The 21,295-nt window shown below is 50.5% G+C and overlaps 2 protein-coding genes across 7 annotated transcripts; both read left to right on the top strand.

The window, feature by feature from the left end:
• The first annotated feature begins 4,117 nt into the window (after positions 1 to 4,117).
• On the top strand, positions 4,118 to 13,238 carry Fcgrt (Fc fragment of IgG receptor and transporter). 6 transcript variants are annotated; one of them, XM_027420685.2, is made up of 7 exons: positions 4,118 to 4,280; positions 4,776 to 5,047; positions 5,489 to 5,752; positions 5,998 to 6,195; positions 11,609 to 11,878; positions 12,649 to 12,765; positions 12,927 to 13,238. In XM_027420685.2, the coding sequence occupies exons 2-7, from the start codon at positions 4,891 to 4,893 to the stop codon at positions 13,034 to 13,036; spliced, it is 1,116 nt and encodes a 371-aa protein (XP_027276486.1). In that variant the 5' UTR covers positions 4,118 to 4,280; positions 4,776 to 4,890; the 3' UTR covers positions 13,037 to 13,238. The 6 variants fall into 6 exon arrangements, with proteins under 6 accessions (XP_027276486.1, XP_027276490.1, XP_027276487.1 ...); XM_027420686.2 differs by having other exon boundaries at positions 4,119 to 4,280; positions 4,967 to 5,047; positions 5,998 to 6,273; XM_035446235.1 differs by having other exon boundaries at positions 4,119 to 4,280; positions 4,830 to 5,047; positions 5,998 to 6,273.
• Positions 13,239 to 13,810: 572 nt separating this feature from the next.
• On the top strand, positions 13,811 to 20,697 carry Rcn3 (reticulocalbin 3). The gene is made up of 7 exons (XM_027420690.2): positions 13,811 to 13,998; positions 14,324 to 14,570; positions 16,306 to 16,508; positions 16,994 to 17,166; positions 18,858 to 18,918; positions 19,823 to 20,022; positions 20,264 to 20,697. Exons 2-7 carry the CDS (start codon positions 14,332 to 14,334, stop codon positions 20,369 to 20,371), a joined length of 984 nt encoding a protein of 327 aa, XP_027276491.1. The 5' UTR covers positions 13,811 to 13,998; positions 14,324 to 14,331; the 3' UTR covers positions 20,372 to 20,697.
• Positions 20,698 to 21,295: the final 598 nt, after the last annotated feature.

The raw sequence follows: 21,295 nt of genomic DNA, 5'->3' as shown, positions 1-21,295 counted from the left end.
GCCCTGCCTATACTTCCTGCTTGGCTACATTCCACCTGTCCAAAACAGCTTTATTCATCAACCAGTAAGAGAAACATATATTCACAGCACTCAGAAGGACCTCCCCCATCACCATGCTTCTCTGTTTTAGACATGGTCTCATTATTTAGCTCAGGCTGGCCTCTGCTTCCTGAGTGGTGAGACTAAAGGTGTGCACTACTAGACTGGACCACCCTTTTTTATAAAAGTATTTTTATTTTTTGTGTATTAGTGATTTGACTACATGCATGTATGTGCATGCAAACATACATACCTGATGCCCAAAGGGCCCAAAGAAGGCATCAGACCTTCTAGAACTGGAGTTACAGATGGTTGGGAGTTGCCATGTGGGTTCTTGAACTGAACCCAGGTCTTCTTCAAGAACAAGGGCACTTGACCACTCCAGCTTCCCAGCCTGAGTCTTTTCAGAGAGACTTTCTCTCAGGGGAGGCAAGATTCTTTTTTCTTTTTCTTTCTTTCTTTTTTTTTTAAGATTTATTTATTTATTATGTATACAGTGTTCTCCCTGCATGTATGCCCACAGGGCACCAGATCTCATTACACAGTGTGGTTGCTGGGAATTGAACTCAGGACCTTTGGAAGAACAGCCAGGACTCTTAACCACTCCAGCAGCCAAGGCAGAGATTCTTGACTGCACCACAGATAGGGATTTTGGGATCTGTCAGTAGGATACAGACTTTTGGGGGCCTGGTTTATGATACACACCTTTAATCTCAGCACTTGAAAGGTAAAGGAAGATGGATTCCTGTGAGTTCAAGGTCAGCCAGGGATACACAGTGAGACACTGTCTCAAAACAAAACAAAAAGCAAGTTGTGTCTGTGCCTTAATGCGAGCCCTGGGGACAGAGACAAGCAAGTCTGTGGAGCTCACTGGCCAGCCATTTTAGCCACACCATTGAGTTCAACTTGGGTGAGAGACCCCTGCTCAAAACAATGAGGTAGAGAGGAACTGTGGAAGATATCAGATGTGTACTCTGAGCTCCACAGGTGTATGGGTCCACAAATGGACCAAGCACCTCAAAAAAGTGATATTAAATAAGAAAAATGCTGGGTGATGGTGGCCCATGCCTTCAATCTCAGCACTTGGGAGGCAGAGGCAGGCGGATTTCTGTGAGGACAGCCAGAGCTGTTACATAGAGAAACCCTGTCTTGAAAAACCAAACAAATAAACAAGTTGTTTCTTTTCCTTTTTTAGGAGGGTGGGAGTAGTTTCAAGGCAGGGTTTCTCTGTGTAACCCTGCTGTCCTGGCACTCGCTCTATAGACCAGGCTGGCCTCAAACTCACAGAGATCGGCCTGCCTCTGCCTCCCGAGTGCTGGGATTAAAAGCGTGCGCCACCAACACCTAGCTCCACTTAGTGTCTTAACCATATCCACACATAAGGTTTTGGAGGTTTCTGAAAGTAGGTTTCTATGTTTTTGAAGAGACATCCCCTTCTTCCCCCTCTCTCTTTCTTAGTAAATGAAATCATAGTGTTTGCTGAAGGGTTCTGGGTAGGATGGCAGCTGACAAGGTAAAACTCGAGACTGTAAGATTGCACAAGGGAGTGGAGACAGCTTTTCACTGTGAACAAAGGTTGTTTGCAAGATTTTCTGAAAGTTTTGGGTTTTCATGTGAGGAAAGAAAATGCTGGAGCTTGCTGGTGGCCACTTGCTTAGCTGGTGGCTGTGTTAGTCTTCTCTCTGCAGAGAAGGGCATTGTCTCCACTGTCACAGCAGCTCAGCAGATGCTGTTAACTGCCCCTGACTCTTGACTCCCGGCTGTCTGGAGACTGTAGACTCTGCTTTCCCGTGAACATTTCCCTGTCGATCTTCTTCCTTCCTTCTTTCCTTCCTTTGACTGACTCCTTTCTAGCCAGCCTAACTTCAAACTCACTATGTAGTTGAGGGTGACCTTGAACTCCTGATCCTCCTGCCTCCACTTCCAGAGGACTCAGATTGCAAGAAGACTTCACCCGGGCTGGTCTACACCATGCTGGATGTAGAGCCCAGAAAATTTTGCATGCCAGGCAGGAACTCCAGTCAGTGAACCAAAGCCCCAGACATTATGTGGTTTTTGTTGCTGCAGTTGACTTCTTTTTAACTTACAAAAAAAATTGACACAAGGTCTCAGTATTGTTTGTGTTTTACTCTTTTGGTCTTTAGGCCTTTTTAAGAAGCCACCACCCAGTTCCCAAGTAAATCACACACGGAGTCTTATTCTTAGTTATTTGTGCCCAGCCTTAGCTTGGCTTGTTTCTAGCCAGCTTTTCTTACCTTAAATTATCCCCTCTACCTTTCCTCTCGGGGCTTTTATCTTCCTTACTTCTGTATATCTTATTTCCTTCTTACTCTGTGGCTGGGTGGCTGGCCCCTGATGTCATCCTCTCTTTGTTATCTTGCTCTCTGTCTCCTTGTTTCTCCTATTTGTACTCTGCCTGGCAGCCCCACTTGTCCTTGCTCCTGCCTCGACATTAGCTGTTCAGCTCTTTATTGGGACCACTAGGTGTTTTAGACAGGCACAGCAACACAGCTGCACAGAGGTAAACAAAAGCAGCATAAACAAAATCATACCTTAAAGCTGAGCAGTGGAGGCACAAGAGGCAGAGGCAGGCGGGGGTCTGTGAGTTTGAGTCCAGCCTGGTCTACAGAGTGAGTTCCAGGACAGCCTCCAAAGCCACAGAGAAACCCTGTTTCGAAACCCCCGCCCCCCCCCAACATCTCAGCACCTAAGTCTGGATGGCCTGGAACCCACTATGTAGACCAGGCTGTGCTGGAACCCTCTATGTAAATCAGGCTGGTCTTGCACTCACAGAGATTTGCCTACCTCTGTCTCCTGAGTACTGAGATTAAAGGCATGAGCCACCAGGCCTGTTTTTTTGTTTTTTAGTTACATGTGTTTGGATGACTCTTTGTGTGTCTGTGCATGTTGAGTACACTGCCCTCAGAGGCCGGGGTGGGGGGGGGCATCAGCTCCCCTATATCTGGAATCACAGGTGGTTGTGAACATCCGTGTGGATACTGGGAACTTTTTTTGGAGGGAGAGATTGAGACAGCGTTTCTCTGTCCTGTCCCTGCTGTCCTGGCACTCGCTCTGGAGACCAGGCTGGCCTCGAACTCACAGAGATCCACCTGCCTCTGCCTCCCAAGTGCTGGGATTAAAGGTGTGCACCACCAACGCCCGGCTCTGGCTGACTTTCTATTCTTCCTTAACAAGAATTTTTTAAAGGTTTATTTATTTTATTTATGCCTGCATGCATGTATATGCACACCACATTCTGGCCTGGTATTTAGGGAGATCAGAAGTTGTCAGATACCCCAGAACTGGAGTTAAAGGCAGTTGTGAGCTGCATGTGGGTGCTGGGAATCAAACTCAGGTCCTCTGCAAGTGCTTTTAACAGCTGAGCCATCTCTTCAACTCCACAAACTTTCTGTTCAAGTGCTTGGGTTCCAGCCCTGCACCACCACACAAGCTTTGCTTATCTGTTCAGCCTGTTGATCTACCTGCTGACCTACCAGCCAACCACTCGCGGTTCCTCAGCCTCCCTCTCTGTTTATATGCAGCCCAGGTTGGCTTTGAACTCCTGGGCTCCCTGACTCCCCTGCCTGAGGGCTGGAATTACAAGCATGGGCTGCCACCAGTCTCCCTTCTACTTTTGCTGTGGCCATATTTCTGTGCATGTGTCCTGGCAAGATCTTGGGCAGACAGTAGGGTGGGAGACAGGACTTGAGAGAAGGTTCTAGCCACAGAGAGAGTATTCAGGCAGAATTGGGCTGCCTCACTCAAGTGTTGGGTTCAGATGGAAGAAATCAGAGCAGGCTTACAACTGGAAAAGTGCTGTAGCCAAGACTCAGTGACTGAGCCACACCCCCAGCCTACAAGTCCTGGGGCGTCTTAAAGCAACATGCCCTGTACAGCACTTTCCAGGGCTCTAAGTCTACTATGAAAGTCCTCAGGATGAGTAAACATGGAAGCTGCTCCGGGAGGCAGGCCAAACTGGCTATCATTCCAGGAGGCTTCCAACCAAATGCCACAGGACGGTCAAGAAAGGCTGGGCAGAGGCCCAGGGGCGTGCCTAGCAGCTAGGGGGTGGAGTTGGATGTCCTCAGAGTTCCACAGTTCTGTGTACAGACAGGATGTAAGAAAAGAACTAGGGGCTCCAGGCAGAGATCTGCAAGCTACAGGCAAAGAGGGAAGCAGGCTTCTGTGAACAACACAGGCCCAGGCTGAGGGTCGGAGGAGGCCAAGGCCTGGGTTCCTAGGTTTGAAGGGCCAGCACCCAGGGTCTGAGGGAGGAGGCTGGGTCTGGACTCCTGGGTCTGAGGGAGGAGGAGGGCTGGGCCTGGGCTCCTGGGTCTGAGGGAGGAGGAAGGCTGGGCCTGGGCTCCTGGGTCTGAGGGAGGAGGAGGGCTGGGCCTGGACTCCTGGGTCTGAGGGAGGAGGAGGGCTGGGCCTGGACTCTTGGGTCTGAGGGAGGAGGGCTGCGCCTGAACTCCTGGGTCTGAGGGAAGAGAATTGTGGCCTGGACTCTGGAGGGAGAGAGAATGGGCTGGCTCTGAGGGAGGAGAGCAGGAACTTGGGCACTTGAGTCTGAGGCAGTAAGGCTGAAACTAGATTTTTGGGTTTGAGGGAGGAATCCATGGGACTGGACGCCTGGGTCTGTGGGAGGTGAGGGAGGAGGATAAGGCCTGGATCTTAGGTCTGAGGGTGGAGAAAAGGAAATAGCAGACATCTGAGACAAATTTTGGTCTGTCTAGTTCTGTAATTAATTAACTAAAGTGGATCAAATGATGAGGTGAAAGTTCACACAGGAGCAGGGCACTCTTGTCATCTTGGACTGGGTCCCCATCCCACCACCCAGCGTCCTGGTCTATGCGGAGTCCACAGGGGCCTTGTGAAGAATCAGCAGGGCAAGGGCCAGAGGAGTCACGTGTCCCTCCCGCTTCAGGTTGCCCAGTCAGGATGGGGATGCCCCAGCCCTGGGTCCTCAGCCTCTTGTTGGTCCTCCTGCCTCGGACCTGGGGTGCAGGTAAGCAGCCACCTGGATCTGGAGTAAGCAGAGGGGACAGGAAGAAGAGCCAGAGAGTGGAAAAGAGACAGTAACCCAGGGGTGGCGGTGGCAGTGCTGCCTTTAATCCAGCACTCGGGAGGCAGAGGCAGGTGGATCTCTGTGAGTTCGAGGCCAGCCTGGTCTACAGAGTGAGTTCCAGGGGCTACACAGAGAAACCCTGTGTCAGAAAAACAACAGAAAGAGAGAGAACAAAACAACTTTTCATGGTGTCCTGGGCCTCCTGGGAATCCCACTGTGGGCAGCTTTTCTCAGCTTTTCAGTCAAATGCACTTGACAGTCTCAGGGTATCATCCCTCCCTTTCTGGGTCTCACTGCCACTCAGACTGAGTCCAGGTTTTCACAGGCATCTCTGTGGGGTGCCATCTGTGCCTCACTGACTCTCCCCTTTCCTCTGCACAGAGACCCGTCCCCCACTGATGTACCACCTCACAGCTGTGTCCAACCCATCCAAGGGGAGTCCCTCCTTTTGGGCCACAGGCTGGCTGGGTCCTCAGCAGTACCTGAGCTACAACAGCCTGCGGCAGGAGGCTCAACCCTGCGGGGCCTGGATGTGGGAAAACCAAGTGTCCTGGTATTGGGAAAAGGAGACTGTGGACCTGAAAAGCAAACAAGAGCTCTTCTTGAAGGCCCTGGGAGCCCTGGAAACCCATATTGGGCAGGAAGGTGGGGGGCAGTAGCCTGGGTCTAAGGAAGGAAAGTGGGGTCTGGGCACCTGGGTGGATGAAGGAGGCTGGATCCCTAGGTCTGAAGGAGAGGGCAAGGTCCAAACCCCTAGGAATAAGGGTGAGGGCTGGGTCTGGACCCCTGTGTCTGAGGGAGGAAGCCGGAGCCTGAGCCCTGGTCTGGGGGAGGAAGAGATACAAGGTTGCCCTTGCCCTCAGTCCGCTCACCTGTGTGTTGGCATCTAGGTAACTTCACACTGCAGGGCCTGCTGGGCTGTGAACTGGCCCCCAACAATTCCTCATTGCCCACGGCTGTGTTCGCCCTCAATGGCGAGGACTTTATGCAGTTCAACCCAAGCATTGGCAACTGGAGTGGGGAGTGGCCTGAGACGGAGATTGTTGGTGATCTGTGGATGAAGCAGCCTGAGGCAGCCAGGAAGGAGAGTGAGTTCCTGCTGACCTCCTGCCCTGAGCGGCTGCTAGGCCACCTGGAGAGGGGTCTCCAGTACCTGGAGTGGAAGGGTGAGCCCATCTCCAGTCCCTCCTCTAGATCTCTTAGCCGTGCTTGAAACCCACCCACATTCCCACACAGTCCAGTGGACCTGTTTAAGAACAGGTCTCACATGGCCCAGCCTACTCACTATGTAGTGGTGGATTATCTTGAATTCCTGATCCTCCTGCCTCCTTCCAAGTACTGGGTTGACAGAAGTGTGTTGCCATACCCAGCTAATTGTAGTCCTTCTGGCCTAGAACTCACAATGACCTGCGAACCTCTGCCTCCTGAATGCTGGGACTCAAGGAGTATGCCACAGTGCCCGGCTGTTTTTCCTTCCTTCCTTCCTTCCTTCCTTCCTTCCTTCCTTCCTTCCTTCCTTCCTTTTGTTGTTGTTGTTATATTTAGATACACTCTCATAATCTAGACTAGGTAACCTTGAATTTATCCTTTTGATCTCAGACTCCCAAGTGCTAGGATTTTCCGTATTGCTTTTCTTCTTGTTAGCTTCTGAGAGTTCTTTATATATGTGGACCCTGCCTGTTGTCAAATAAGTGTTTTAAACACACTTCCTCTCCCATTTTCTTTTAAAGATATCTTAAAAAGTGGAACTTTTTCTTTTTTTAAAGGTTTATTTATTTATGTGAATGAGTGCTCTGTCTGCATGCACCCCTGCACGCCTGTACAGCAGAAGAGGGCATCAGATTACAGATGGTTGTAAACTGCTATGTGGTGCTGAGAATTGAATCCAGGTCCTCTGGAAGAGCAACTGGTGTTCTTAAATCTGAGCCATCTCTCCAGGCCCCTGAAAAGTGAAACTTTTTTGTTCATCACTTTTCTCTCTTGAGCACTGTGCTTTTGTTAGTGTGTCTTGGAGGTCATTCTCAACCTCAGATGAACTAGGTCTTTCAATGTATTTGGAGGGGTTTACAGCTTTATGTGCTACACACAGGTTCCCTCTCTCTTGCTTTCCTTTCTAACAAATAGGATGTAAAGATGTTTTGTCATTTTTCCACCAAAATTTTACCCTGTCTGGATTTGAGTGTGTGTGCTCATGTGCGTGGAGACCAGATATACAGCCTCAGGTGTGGTTCTGAAAAATAAATTTTAGAGCTGGACACGTCTCAGTAACTAAGAGCACGTAGTGATCTTGCAGAGGGCCTGAGTTTGTTCCCAGAACCCACATCAGGCAGTTCACAGCTGCCCATAACTCCAGTGCCAGGGGGTCTGATGCCACTGGCCTCCATGGCTACTGGCACTGAGGTACACACACATACATGTGCACATAGTAAAATAAGATATTTGTATTTGTATATTTTTGTGCCTGTGCACATAGGAGCACAGCTGCTCATCAAGACATTATATCCTCTGGATCCGGAGTTACACATAGTTCTGATGTGTCCACTGTTGGTGCTGGAAAATGAACTCAGGTCCTCTGGAAGAGCAGCAAGCACTCTTAACCCCAGAGCCATGTCTCCAGCCCCAGCCCCTTTGCTTTTTATTCTACCTCTCGATTCATTGACTCTTTCTGGGATTGAGATCAGACCCTTTCTTTTGCTAGGCAAGAACTCTGCCACTGAGCCATGTCTGTCTTCCATCTTTTAGTTTTGTTCTACTTTTCTCCAGACAAGGCTTCTCAATATTAGTCCTGGAACTCACTCTGTAGACAAAGCTGGCCTTGAACTCACAGAGATCCTCCTGCCTCTGCCTCCCAAGTGCTGGGATTAAAGGCGTGCGCCACCACTGCCCAGCTATCTTTTAAGTTTATAAAGCATTTCTTATACTTACATTTACCTATTAATTATTTTGTCTATGTCTGTGACTGTGTATGTGTGTGGCATGTGCACATGTATGTGGGGGGTGCACTTGTCCACATGCACAGAGACCAGAGAAGGACAATGGGTGTCCTCCTCTATCACTATCCATCTTATTTCTTTGACATAAATTCTACCACTGAACCTGGAGCTACACTGGCAACCATCAAGCCCCCAGGGGCACTTTTCCCCCTGCCTCTGCCCTTAGTGCCAGGGGTATGTTTAAGTCTTTACAGAGTGCGAAGGATTTGAACTTGGGTCCTCATGAAAGCACTTTTATCTGCTGAGACATCTCCCCAGTTTGAGGAATTATGGCTGGATCCTAGTCCTTTGTGGGGCCTGGTCTTACTGTCTTCATTCATTTGCTGTTGGGTGTTTAGGTTGTTTTTGTACTTTGGCTGTTTTGACAGATATTGCAATGGAGAATAGGGGCCAGCATTTCCATGGGGTCTAGATTTCAACTTCTGGATAAGTGCCCACAAGACATCTGGGTTCATTTTAGAAAAAAAGAATAATTATTTTTATTTTGTGTGTGGGTGTTTTGCTTCCATGTATGTCTGTGTACCATGTATATGCAGCGCTCACATAGGCCAGAAGAGGGGATCACATCCCCTGGAATTAGAGTTGGTTATGAGTTACCTACCAAGGGGTGGATGCTTGGAATTAAACTCGAGTTCCCTGGAAGAGCAGCCACTACTTTTGCCTGCTCATTTATTCAGGAAACTCCATGATGGCTTAGTGTGGTGGTATATGTACTCCAGAGGCAGGCCAGGTGGATTTCTGAGCCAGCCACCACTAAGTGAAAAAGAAATACCATGTAGTGGAACTGTTTACACGCCGCTTAACAAGGGTTCCAGTTTCTGCAGGCTACACTTGATACTTTCTATCTATAGGTAATTTTGTTCTTCATAACAGCCTTCTGTTACCAGGTATGGGGTTGTGTTACTCATCCCTTCCTTCCATACTTACAAGGCAGGGCCTCTGCCACAGAGCCATCCTCACTGGGGGAATCTAGGCTCTACCACGAGCATGCCTCTGGCCCTCATTTTACTTAAAAATATTTCTGAGGTTACATTTATTTGTGTGTGTGTGTGTGTGTGTGTGTGTGTGTGTGTGTGTGTGTGTGTGTACACATGTTGTGCATTTGACCACAGATGCCAGATCAGATCTGCAGCTGAAATTATGAGTCATCCACTGTTGGTGCTGGGAACTGAACTCACTTCTGTAGATAGAGCAGCAAATGCTCTTGGCTGTTAATCCATCCCTCATTGGCCCTCTTTTGACTTTTTATTTTGAGATGGGGTCACACTAGGTTTCCCAGGCTAGCTTTGAACTCATTCTATGATTGCCGGGCTCACAGGCTTTGGCTTTGCAGCTTGGTGTCTATGGTGGTTAGGGTGCTTCCTTTCTTTCTGTTAAACAAAAGCTAAGGCTGGGCTGACACTAGGGGTGGAACCCTCAGGGTCAGCACTGGAAAACTGGAGAAACCCAGTGTCCCTCAGCACCACCCACAGGAAGTCATCCTCACTAGAAAACAATAGCAGCCACTGGGCAGGACACAGAACTGCTGACCGAGGTCCGGTCTTCTGTGGCCGAGCCGATGGTGCCCCAGGTCTTACCAGCTGCCTGTGAGGCCCCTCTTTCGGGGAAGCTGCCTGGCTTCCTCTTCCTAAGAAACTGTCAGCTTATTTTCTGCTGAGTACCTGCAGCTGAGGATCCGAACTGGTCCACCCCGGATGGAGGAAACGCCTCTTCCCAGCACAGCCCTGCTGGGTCCCCGGATCCCCATGGACTTGTACTTTGTTTAGGGTTTTATTGCTGTTGATTGAGGTCTTGTGTAGCCCAGGATGGCCTCAAACTTCTTTTTCTTTCTTTATTCTTTTTCTTTTTTTTTTTCTCAAGACAGAGTTTCTCTGTGGCTTTGAAGGCTGTCCTAGAACTAGCTCTTGTAGACCAGGCTGGTCTCAACTCACAGGGATCCACCTGCCTCTGCCTCATGAATGCTGGAATTAAAGGCATGTGCCACCACTACCTCAAACCTCTTATGTAGCCAAAGATAACCTTGAACTCCCATCCTCCAGCCTCCACCTTTGGAATGCTGAGATTACAGGTACATACTGCCTGGCAGTCAGATCAGTGTGCTAGTGACTGACAATCATGAATGTCAGATAAGCACTCTGCAAACTGAGCCACATCCCAGCTGCAATTTATTTATCTATTCTTCATGCATTTCTTTTGTTTTGTGTTTTTGAGACAGAGTTTCTCTGTGTAGCCTTGGCTGTCCTGGTACTTGCTATGTAGACCAGGCTGGTCTGGTACCCATAGAGATCTGCTTGAGAGTGTCCAACTCATTTGGAACTCATGGTTTTCCTGTGCTAGCTCCTGGAGCATTTGCATTACTGGTGTGGCGTGCACTGTCACATCCCAGTAGGACAGTCACATCATCAATGTGCTCCCTGGGCCTAGAACAGGCCATAGCACTAGAGAATGTGCAGTACATTTCCATTTAGGGATGGGCAGATGGGGGTGAGGCTCAGTTAGCTCAGCGCTTGCCTAACATGCATGAAGCCCTGGGTTCCATCCGCAGCACTCCATAAACCAGGCATGGTGGCATGTGCCTGCCATCTCTTAGCACTTAGGAGGTGGAGGAAGGAAGATCAGGAATTCAAAGTCATCCTTGTCTACATAGAGAGTTCAAGGCCGGTCTGGGCTACAGTGAAATTCAGTTTCAAAACAGACAAATGTGCCTGGTGAGATGCTTGGTGTGCATGAAGACCTGGCTTCTGAGCCCCAGCACACTTGCAGGAGCTGGGTTTGCTGATGCATGTCTGTACCTGCTGAGAGTGGTCTGGTGGGGACAGGACAGGATCACACAGCCTCACTGGCAACTAGTGTAGCCAGAGGGGAAACCCAGGTTGAGAGAGAGAGAGAGAGAGAGAGAGAGAGAGAGAGAGAGAGAGAGAGAGAGAGAGACCCTGTCTCAAAAAATAAGTGGGTGGGAACAAAGGCTAAGCAAAGGCTAAGTGGTCAAGGGCACTTACTATTCTTGCAGCAGACCTGGATTTGATTCCCAGCACCCACATGGTAGCTCATAGCCATCTGTAACTCCAGTTCCAGGGGATCTGATGTCCAATTCTGGCCTCCATGGACACTGTATGCAGTGGTACACAGACACACATGCCAAAAACACCCTTATACATAGAGTGAAACATAAATGGAGAAAGAGCTGTAGAGGAAGACACCTGCTATGGACCTCTGGCCTTGACACACACACTCATACACACACACACACACACACACACACACACACACACACACACACACTCACCAAAATAAGGGGTGTGGGGGGATAAAGGAGGTGTTTTGGTGGGCTCAGCAGGGGACCTTCTAGGGTAGCAGGGTTGGTGTCTGTCACTCTGGAAAGCCCCCTGGGTCTGCACAGTGCTGATTTGGGGCAGGGGGTGTATGTCCATCACCAGTTTCTGCACTGAGCCTTGGGAGGGGTTCACAGCCCAGTTTAACTGCTGGCCCATCCCCTGTGTCCCCACAGAGCCACCCTCCATGCGCCTGAAGGCCCGTCCTAGCAACTCTGGCTCCTCCATACTGACCTGTGCTGCTTTCTCCTTCTACCCTCCTGAGCTGAAGCTACGATTCCTTCGTAGTGGGCTGGCCGCAGGCTCTGGGAACAGCAGCATCGGTCCCAATGGTGACGGCTCTTTCTACGCCTCATCATTGCTGGAGGTCAAAAGAGGAGACGAACACCATTACCAATGTCAGGTGGAACACAAGGGGCTGGCACAGCCTCTCACTGTGGACCTAGGTGAGGCTGTTCATCCAGCCTCGGAGTCTTCTTGCTTCTCCTGGATACTGACCCTGTATTAACCCTACCGCCAGTCCTCCTGAATCTGACCATCTTCTGTCTCAATGTTGCTGGTCTTCATAACTTCTGATCCCTCACTTTGCCACTGACAGTCCTTGCTGCGGCTTTCAGCTGACCCTCATCTGCTTTGATGCCTCTCCTTCCTCAGTTGGGTTTTCACCCAGCCTGCTCATAGTGTGGCTGTGACTTATATGGCTATTGTTCATATATATATATATATATATATATATATATATGCGTATATGTGGTGGTGGTAGCATACCCATGTAATTCCAGCACATGCTTACATGCTTATATATTTTATTTCCCTACATTCTTTATATGGGGGGGAAAGCAGAGGTGTGCTTGTGTCATGGCATACTTGTGAAGATTATAGAACAACTTGTGGGAGTTAGTTTTCTCCTTCCTCCATGTCAGTCATGGGGATCAAGTTCAGGCCATCAGGCTGAATGGCAAAGGCAAATGCCTTTACTCACTGAGCCTTCTTGTCAGACTAGATTTCTATCTTAGAGGTCTCCCGGCACTGGATATGGTACTGGGAACCGAACTGTGATCCTCTGGAAGAGCAGCCAGTGCTCTTACCAGCTGAGCCACTTCTCTAAGCACCAGTGTGGCTGGTTCCTGTATCCAGTGTCTGCACACCCCCACCCCTCTCTGCGGGACTCCTCAGCTGCTTTCTTCCCTGTTCTCATAACGCTTTCTGGCTGCAGATGTACCAGCCAGATCTTCTGTGCCTGTGATCGGAATCGTTCTTGGTTTCTTGGTGGTCATAGTGGCTGCTGCAGGGGGTGTACTGCTGTGGAACAGGATGCGCAGCGGGCTGCCAGGTGTGTGCCAGAGGGGGAGGGGCGGTGGGGGGAGAGAGAGACAGAGACAGGCCCTGGCCACCCTGGAGAAAGAGCTGGGGTCAGAGACAAGAGTGGCCCTCATGGCGTGTGGGATGATGACACCTTGGTTACAGATGCTGACCTCTGTTCCTCTCTCTTAGCCCCATGGCTTTCCCTCAGCGGTGATGACTCAGGTGACCTGCTGCCCGGTGGCAACTTGCCCCCTGAGGCCGACCCTCATGGTGCAAATACCTTTCCAGCCACTTCCTGATGTCAACTCAGACCTCCAATACACATTGCAGCATTTGGTGCTGTGTGACCTCCTGAACTCCTGGCATCTCTGAGCCTTCTGAGGGAGACCTGGGCCAGATGTTCTCCTTGTGGACTCCTCCTTTTGTGGCCTGCCTCAGTTTCCCTTCTTAATGTACATGGCTGTTTTCCATCTCCACAAAATAAAGTTGGGTCCAAATCTGTGTGTGCACTGTTATTGTCAAGTTTCAGGCTGCAGGAATAACTGAACGAGTTTGGGAAAAGATTATAGACTTTTCCTGGTTGCCGTGATAGAACCTGTCCATTTTATATACTTAGTTGTGTATTTTTAGTCATAAATGTAAATGATACATACCTACACTGTGACAGGAATTTCAAGGAATTCAGCTTTCCTGTTCTTTCTCCTTTCTTTCTTTCTTTCTTTTTTTCTTTCTTTCTTTCCTTCTTTCTTTCTTCCCTCCCTCCCTCCCTCCCTCTCTCCCTTTCGAGATAGTGTGTCTCTCTCTAGTCGTAGCTGTCCTGGAACTCGCTATGTATATACCAGGCTAGCACCGAACTCATAGAGATCCACCGCTTCTGTCTCCCAAGTGTAGGAATTAAAGGCAAGAGCCACCAACCCCTACCTCCTCCCTAAACCAATCTGAGAAATAAGAAAATGGCTTAAAAAATACTTTTCCCTTAATCTTCTGGGGCCAGAGCCTCTGGAGGTGGCAGTGAAGGTTGCCCTAAGCCTGCTGGGAGTTGTAGTTCAAGACTGCTTTCCAGGCTAGCGCTCCGCCGTGTGGACGTGGCGAGGGGCTCCCGGGACACTCTTGGCGCTCATTGGCTCCGCTATTGATCAGAGGGCGGGGCCTCTGGGCTGCCAGGGGCGGAGCTTGACTGGCGCCGCGCCAGGTTGGGCATCCTTGCTGGAAAGCGAGTTCACCGTGCTTCTCGAACCCAGGCCTGGTAACGGGAGTAAAGGTGGGGAGCTAGCCAGGGAGGGGGTTTCGGGTGGGGGTCGCGCGCGGTCAAGGCTGGGAGCCACGCAGAGGACCCTGCATGATGCTTTCAGCCACCACCATTCCCTGAGCTTTGCATGAACGTGCCACGTCTCCAACTGAACACCCACCAGCTTCTCCCCACCTGCAGACTCCCTATTCTTTTTGCCGACTTTTCTTGAGCCCCAAACCTTGTAGCCTGCATATATCTGCCATGCGTTAGGCAGCCCCTAGCTTTGAAGTTCTCTCCATATTTCTGGTTCAGATTTTTACCCCCGTATGATCCTCTGACCCCACTTCTCCCCAAGGACCGACGATGTGGCGATGGTCGCTTCTGTTGCTTTTCTTGCTGCTGAGGTGGTGGGCCCTGGGGAAGCCATCCCCTGACGCCGGGCCTCATGGCCATGGCAGGGTGCATCAGGGAGCCCCCTTGAGCGAGGCCCCCCACGATGACGCCCACGGCAATTTCCAGTACGACCACGAGGCGTTCCTAGGACGAGACGTGGCCAAGGAATTTGACCAACTCAGTCCAGAGGAAAGCCAGGCCCGACTCGGGTAGGATGCCGGGAGCCGGGCAGAGGTGGGAGGTGGGGGAGAATTGAACTCACTGAAAAGGTCAGAGGCAGGAGACTGGACAGAACTGTGGTACTCACCTCCTGGGCAAAGGCAGAGTTAAACCTGAGGCTGTGGGGGACCTGTGTCACCAACACCCCTCTACTTCCATGCCTCTGTCTGGACTTTCCTATTCTGTCTTAGCTTCTCAATTGGTCACCAACTCTTCATAGAGACTGAAGAAATGAAATTTGAGAAGGTTCCCAAGCTCAGAATTCAGATTCAACTGGGAGGGATGGAGTCCGAGACTCCATCTGGAGGAGATTGGCCTGTATCTGTGTGGAGGACACAGTTAGCATGGCCCTGGAGACAAGAAGGCCACTCTTTGCATATATGCTTTAGAATTATCATCATCGTTATTTTGAGATAGAAACTCACAGTGTAGCACTAGCTGGCCTGGAACTCATTATGTAGACCAGAGTGGTCTAGAATGCAGAGATTCGCCTGCTTCTGCATCCTGGGTGCTGGGATTAAATAAAGGTGTGCGCCACCAGGCCCGGCTAACCAGTTGTAATTTTAAACTGGGCCAGTAGTGGCATTGAAAGGTTGCGGGACTGACCTGGAGACAGAGGACCCAAATTGATCTGCCCGTTCAGGGAAGTGGGTGGAGCTCGAGTCCACAGGCAGGCTGAGCCTGACCGAGTGGCCGGCCCTGAGATGGCAAGAGGTGGAGCTTCAAGGTTAATTGAGACTAGGGTGCGGGTAAGAGGCCGGACAGACTCGCTGTTACCACTTCAACTCAATTCACCTAGGGTTGAGGTCTGTGCAGAGCTTTGAGGAGGGGTTAGAGTAGAGGGTGTGGCCTTGGTTTGAGCCAGGTGCTAATCCACATCTCCTGTAGGGGAAGGGCTAGGCGAAGAGCGCGGGCGTCTGGATGGGCTGGATGCTGAGATTAAATGTGTCTCTCAGTTCATCTGGTCCCCTTTCGAGTTGCGCACGGCAGCATCTCTGAGGAACCGAGTTAGTGCGGGCAAAGACCTGCCAGTGACAACCTCCTCCTCATACTGGCTGGAGCACAGCTTTAATCCCGGCACTCAGGAGGCAGAGGCAGGCGGATCTCCGTGAGTTCAGGACCAGCCTGGTCTACAGAGTGAGTTCCAGGACAGCCAGAGACTACACAGCGAAACCTTGTCTTGAGAAACAAAATTTCTCTCGCGCGTTGTTTTTGTTTTCTTTTGAGACAGAGTCTCTCTACATAGCCCTGGCTGTCCTGGAGACTAGGCTGGCCTCGAACTCACAGAGATTCTCCTGCTGGGATTAAAGGCGTGCATTACCTCACCCCACTTTTTTTAATTTTAAAAAGATTTATTTATGTTAGAGTATGACTGTGGGTGTCTTTCCTGCGTGTATGTGCATCATGAGTGTCTTTCCTGCGTGTATGTGCATCACGAACATGTCTGGTGCTCACAGAGGCCAGAAGAGGGTGATGGACTCCCTGGAACTGGAGTTTCAGATGCTTTTGACTCAAACCCCAGGTCTACAAGAGCAGCCAGGGCTCTTAACCAACCGAGCCATCACTTAAGTCCCCATTTTTTGGTCTTATGTAGGTACAAGCGTGTCTCTGCCTGCACGAAAGGAAGGGGCTTAGGTGGGCGAGGGTCAAGATTGAGATTGACTGCATCTCTATTCTAGCGTTGGGGCCTCATTGGGCAGGGAATGACACTTGTTCCCCTTGCAGGCGGATCGTGGACCGCATGGATCTTGCTGGAGACAGCGATGGCTGGGTGTCCTTAGCCGAGCTCCGCGCGTGGATCGCTCACACGCAGCAGCGGCACATCCGTGACTCGGTGAGCGCTGCCTGGCACACCTACGACATGGACCGCGACGGGCGCGTGGGTTGGGAGGAGTTGCGCAATGCCACGTATGGCCACTATGAGCCGGGTATGCCACCTTACCTTTGACCTTTGACCTCTCTTTTAGGACTTTATCACTGATACTTCTCCATTTCTGATCTGGCTTGTTCTTCCTTCTGAGATCCATCCTATGTGACAAGTTGACTGGAGACTTAACATTCCAGATCAGGAACACTTACCATCTGTGTGCTGTTGTCCTGACCCCATCTCTGTTTCTTTTTGGGACAGTCTTTCTATGCATTTCTGGTGTCTTAGTGTTGCTGTGGTGGAACATCCTGACCAGAAGCAAGTTGGAGAGGAAAGAGTTTATTTGGCTTCTGCTTCCACGTCATAGTCCATCACTGAAGGAAGTCAGGACAGGAACTCAAGCAGGGCAGGAACCTGGAGGCAGGAGCTGATGCAGAGGCCTGGGGAGTGCACCTTACTGACTTGCTCCCGTGGCTTGTCTGTTTTGTTTTTCCAGACAGGCCTCACCTCTGTGACCATGCATCTCACCCACCTCTTCCTTTCCAGGGGAGGAATTTCACGATGTGGAGGATGCTGAGACCTACAAGAAGATGCTGGCTCGGGATGAGAGGCGATTCCGGGTGGCGGACCAGGATGGGGACTCCATGGCCACCCGGGAAGAGCTGACGGCCTATCTGCACCCTGAGGAGTTCCCACACATGCGAGACATCGTGGTTGCTGTGAGTGAGACTGCAGAGAGCCTGCTTCCCAAACCTGTCCTAGGTCCCCATATCTTCCACACAGATTCCAGGCCACCAACATAGATGTGGGGACAGCAGCCTCCCCGTCTCCTCCACACCCAGAGCCTGGTATCTCCTTGTCAGACCTGCTTGTGCTCTCATTGGTGTCCAGTCCCTGGCCCATGCCCAGACAGCCACATCCTCGGAAGAGCCTCAGGTGAACCCCAGTAGTGTCTGGGCCCCAGAAAAACATAGTTTATTTGACATGCACTTATCATACCCCATAAGTTAAGTATGTCTCAGATACCAGGTGTGGAACAGATAGTTGTAAGCTGCCCACTGTGGGTGCTGGCAACTGAACCCAGGTCCTCTGTAGGACAGCCAGTGCTTTTGTTTTGTTTTGTTTGTTTTTTGAGACAGGGTTTCTCTGTGTTGCCCTGGCTATCCTGGAACACACTCTGTAGACCAGGCTGGACTCTTTGAACTCACAGAGATCCACCTGCCTCCTGTGTGCTGGGATTAATGGCGTGCGACACCACGCCTGGCTAGCCCTGGGTTTATAATTGTGTACCACCCAGGCCCATTGTATGTGGGTCTTGAGTAACCCAGCTCAGGCCTCCATGTTTTTGTGGCACTGCAGTTTACCAACTACACTGTCTTCCCAGATCCTGAAGGTGTTTTGTAGGGTAGTTGATAGAATCCAGTGAATATGCTAATCAAGGCCTGTACTTCTGAGCCACACCCCCAGGACTTCACTGGGGGATTCTGGGTAAGGGGCTTTATTGCTGAGCCACACCCTCAGTATTTGGTTGCATCATCTTCTACTGAATTAGTTTGAATGTAAAAGTGGGGAACATGCTGGGCGTTGGTGGTGCACGTCTTTAATCCCAGCACTCAGGCGGCAGAGGCAGGCGAATCTCTGTGAGTTCAAAGAAGGCTAGCGTGGTCTACAAAGCTACACAGAGAAACCCTGTCTGGAAAAACAACAACAACAACAACAAAGTGGGGAACAGAAACCTTTTTTTTTTTTTTTTTTTTTTTTTTGGTTTTTCGAGACAGGGTTTTTCTGTATAACAGCTCTGGCTGTCCTGGAACTCACTTTATAGACCAGGGTGGCCTCAAATTCACAGATATTTGCCTGCCTCTACCTCACAAGTGCTGGGATCAAAAGCACTAGCCACCACGTCAGGCCCAAAAACGATTTTTTTAAATTAGGACAGATAACATGAAGAGTAGGCATGGTGAGTGTATGTGTCAAAAAATGATCCACGAAGAAGATGGTCTGATGGCTAAGAGCACTTGCTGTTCTTGTAGAAGGTTGGGGTTTGTTTTCGGCACCACTGTCTGTAACCCCAGCTCTGCAGGGTCTGATGTCCTTTTTGGCCTTGGGGCATTCTGCATGCACACGGTACATGCGGGCAAAACATCGGCACATAGAAAATACATAATTCATGAATCAGGCATGGTGTGCATGGCTTTAATCCTAGACCTCAGGAGGCAGAGTTCAAAGCCAGCCTGGTCTACAAAGTGAGTTTGGCCAGCCAGAGCTACACAGTGAGAGCTGGGCAAGTTTGGACACAAAGGTTTCCTGGCTGCCTTCCACTGTCACCTTCAAATCTCCCAGCTTTCCTCTCTGTGGAGACTGCTCAGATGCAGGCACACTGACCCTCCATCCCAATGCCTCTCTCCAGGAGACCCTGGAGGACCTTGACAAGAACAAAGACGGCTATGTGCAGGTGGAGGAGTACATCGGTGAGCAAGCCCCCATTCCGCCTGAGGCCTGTTATCTCCTGGCACCAAGGAGAGCAGTGGCCTTACTCTACTTGTATCAAACACCCATTGTGTGCAGAATCTACTGCATGGCTGGCCCGGGAAGCACTCATTGGGCACCTACTGCAAAAAGCATCGGGGTTTCCACAAAACCATGGCTCAGGCTCAAGATTTGTCTCTGTAAAAAACATTGTGTCTCCAGTTGTCCTGTTTGGGGGTCTTTGAAGGTGTTTCAGCCCACACTTAACTGTGTGCCCGCTGCAGCAGTACAGACATGGCCAAGGCACCAAACTGCTTCATTCCAGACAGTGTTAGTTGATCTGTCTGTCTGTCTGTCTGTCTATCTGTTTTGATATAGGGTCTTCGGTAACTCAGACTGGCCTTGAACTTGCTGTGAAGTGAAGACTCCTGTCCCCGTGCCTCTGCCTTCCCAGGGCTGGGATCACAGGCATGCATAGCCATGCCCTGTGTATACAGTACTGGGGACGTAACCAGGGGTGCTGTGCTTGCTAAACAGATACTCTACCAACTGAGCCATGTCTTCAGCCCCCTTGCATGGAGGTTTTGAGTTTGAAATATTTTAAGCAATGAATACCCAAGAAGGCATTTTTACTTAAACATCATGTACTTATCACATTTGTAAGGAATGGATGCTTTCTTTTTTCTTTTTTTCTTTCTAAATCATCTTCTTAAATAACATGTTTTATCTTCCAAACACATTTGTAGGACAAGGGGTCTGGTGTCCTGCAGGTGTGGGTGTGATGGAGTAAGAGGTGGGGATAGAGGGCAGACATCAGGGAAGAGGGCTCTTGGGATGCAGGATGCAGGTCTCCTGGTCTCCAGGGCTGCCCCGACCTTATCTGCCCTACTCTTCCCATTCCGGCAGCGGACCTGTACTCTGAGGAGCCCGGGGAGGAGGAGCCTGCCTGGGTACAGACTGAGCGGCAGCAGTTCCGGGACTTCCGGGATCTGAACAAGGATGGGCGGCTGGATAGCAGTGAAGTGGGTTACTGGGTGCTGCCTCCATCCCAGGACCAGCCCCTGGTGGAGGCCAACCACCTGCTGCATGAGAGTGATACAGACAAGGTGAGCTTGGGCCACTGAAGGAACTCAGAAGAGTCCTGAAACACAGGGTGGGGGCGAGGAACCCAGAGGGAGAAACATAGAGACCCAGAGAGAGAGAGAGAGAGAGAGAGAGAGAGAGAGAGAGAGAGAGAGAGAACCAGAGATGGGGGACAGAGGCCTAGAGGTTCTAGGGACATAGGGACATTATGAGCAGGTATTACCCCATGTCGACCCTGCCTCCTGCTGACCCCTTTGCCCCCAGGATGGCCGTCTGAGCAAAGCTGAGATCCTAAGCAACTGGAACATGTTTGTGGGCAGCCAGGCCACCAATTATGGTGAAGATTTGACAAGGCACCATGATGAACTCTGACTTGTGACCCCATGACTCCATGGGGCAACTGAGGAGTGCAGATAGCCCCTCCCTCCAGAGCACAGACTGAGCTCTGGTGTCCCTGATTCTTGGGCTCTCAGGGGACCCACTCAGTCATCTTCTCTCCCTGAGACCCCTGTCCCCCACCCTGGGGCCTCCGACATGCCCAGGGTGCTCAGGCACTCAAGTGACACCCGCTGTGATGGTCTCCAAGCACAGACCCGGGCCCACATCCTGGCCCCAACCCCAATGCAAGCCTCAGTCACACAGGTTGACCAGTGCTGCCCACTGCCTGGGAACAATAAAAGCCATTGCTGGGGTTTTCTCATGTGACTGTTTCTCTGGGGTGGGGTGAAGGATGCTGTGCCACTTCACAGAGGAGCATGCTGGGAGCTGGCTGCTGAGGCCTGCAGGAGGGTAGAGGGCAGTGTTTCTCAACCTATGGGTCTCAGCCCCTTTTGGTCAAATATTGGATATCCTGTGTATCATTTATATTGCGATATAGTAGCAAAATTACGGTTATGAAGCACAAACAAAAATAACTTTATGGTTGGGGGTCACTCCCAACATGAGGAACTGTACTAAAGGGTTGCAGCACTAGGAAGGTTGAGAACCACTGGTCTAGGGCATTTGGACATGGGATATGGGTGTTAATGGGAATTTGAGGGCGTTTGCAGAGACTGAAAATAAAGCCAGCAGTCTGGAGGCCACAGAGGAAAGCCAGGCAGGAAGTCCTGCCCTTCAAGTGCTGCAGAGTGGTGGGGAAACCCAAAACCACAGTGAGAGAAACAACCTCAGTTCTCAGTGAAATCCTGTAAAGGTGCATAGTGTTTGTTAGCTATGTCTGTGAGACACCCTGTGAAGGTGCAAAGTGTTAGCTGTGTTCCAATGGAGTGGGCCAAAGGTGGAGAGGGCCTGGTGTTA

The sequence above is a fragment of the Cricetulus griseus genome, chromosome 6 (assembly GCF_003668045.3).
Source record: "Cricetulus griseus strain 17A/GY chromosome 6, alternate assembly CriGri-PICRH-1.0, whole genome shotgun sequence".
Taxonomy (NCBI): Eukaryota; Metazoa; Chordata; class Mammalia; order Rodentia; family Cricetidae; genus Cricetulus; species Cricetulus griseus.
The sequence above is the reverse complement of the archived record's forward strand: the minus strand, read 5'-3'. Positions and strand labels throughout refer to the sequence as shown.

Coding starts and splice junctions, on each gene's coding strand:
- Rcn3 (XM_027420690.2), top strand. CDS start 14,332: ATGTGGCGATGGTCGCTTCTGTTGCTTTTCTTGCTGCTGAGGTGGTGG. Junction 16,509..16,993: donor GTATGGCCACTATGAGCCGG/GTATGCCACCTT, acceptor CTTCCTTTCCAG/GGGAGGAATTTCACGATGTG. Junction 18,919..19,822: donor GCAGGTGGAGGAGTACATCG/GTGAGCAAGCCC, acceptor CCATTCCGGCAG/CGGACCTGTACTCTGAGGAG.
- Fcgrt (XM_035446235.1), top strand. CDS start 4,891: ATGCGGAGTCCACAGGGGCCTTGTGAAGAATCAGCAGGGCAAGGGCCA. Junction 5,048..5,488: donor GCCTCGGACCTGGGGTGCAG/GTAAGCAGCCAC, acceptor TCCTCTGCACAG/AGACCCGTCCCCCACTGATG. Junction 12,766..12,926: donor GATGCGCAGCGGGCTGCCAG/GTGTGTGCCAGA, acceptor CCTCTCTCTTAG/CCCCATGGCTTTCCCTCAGC.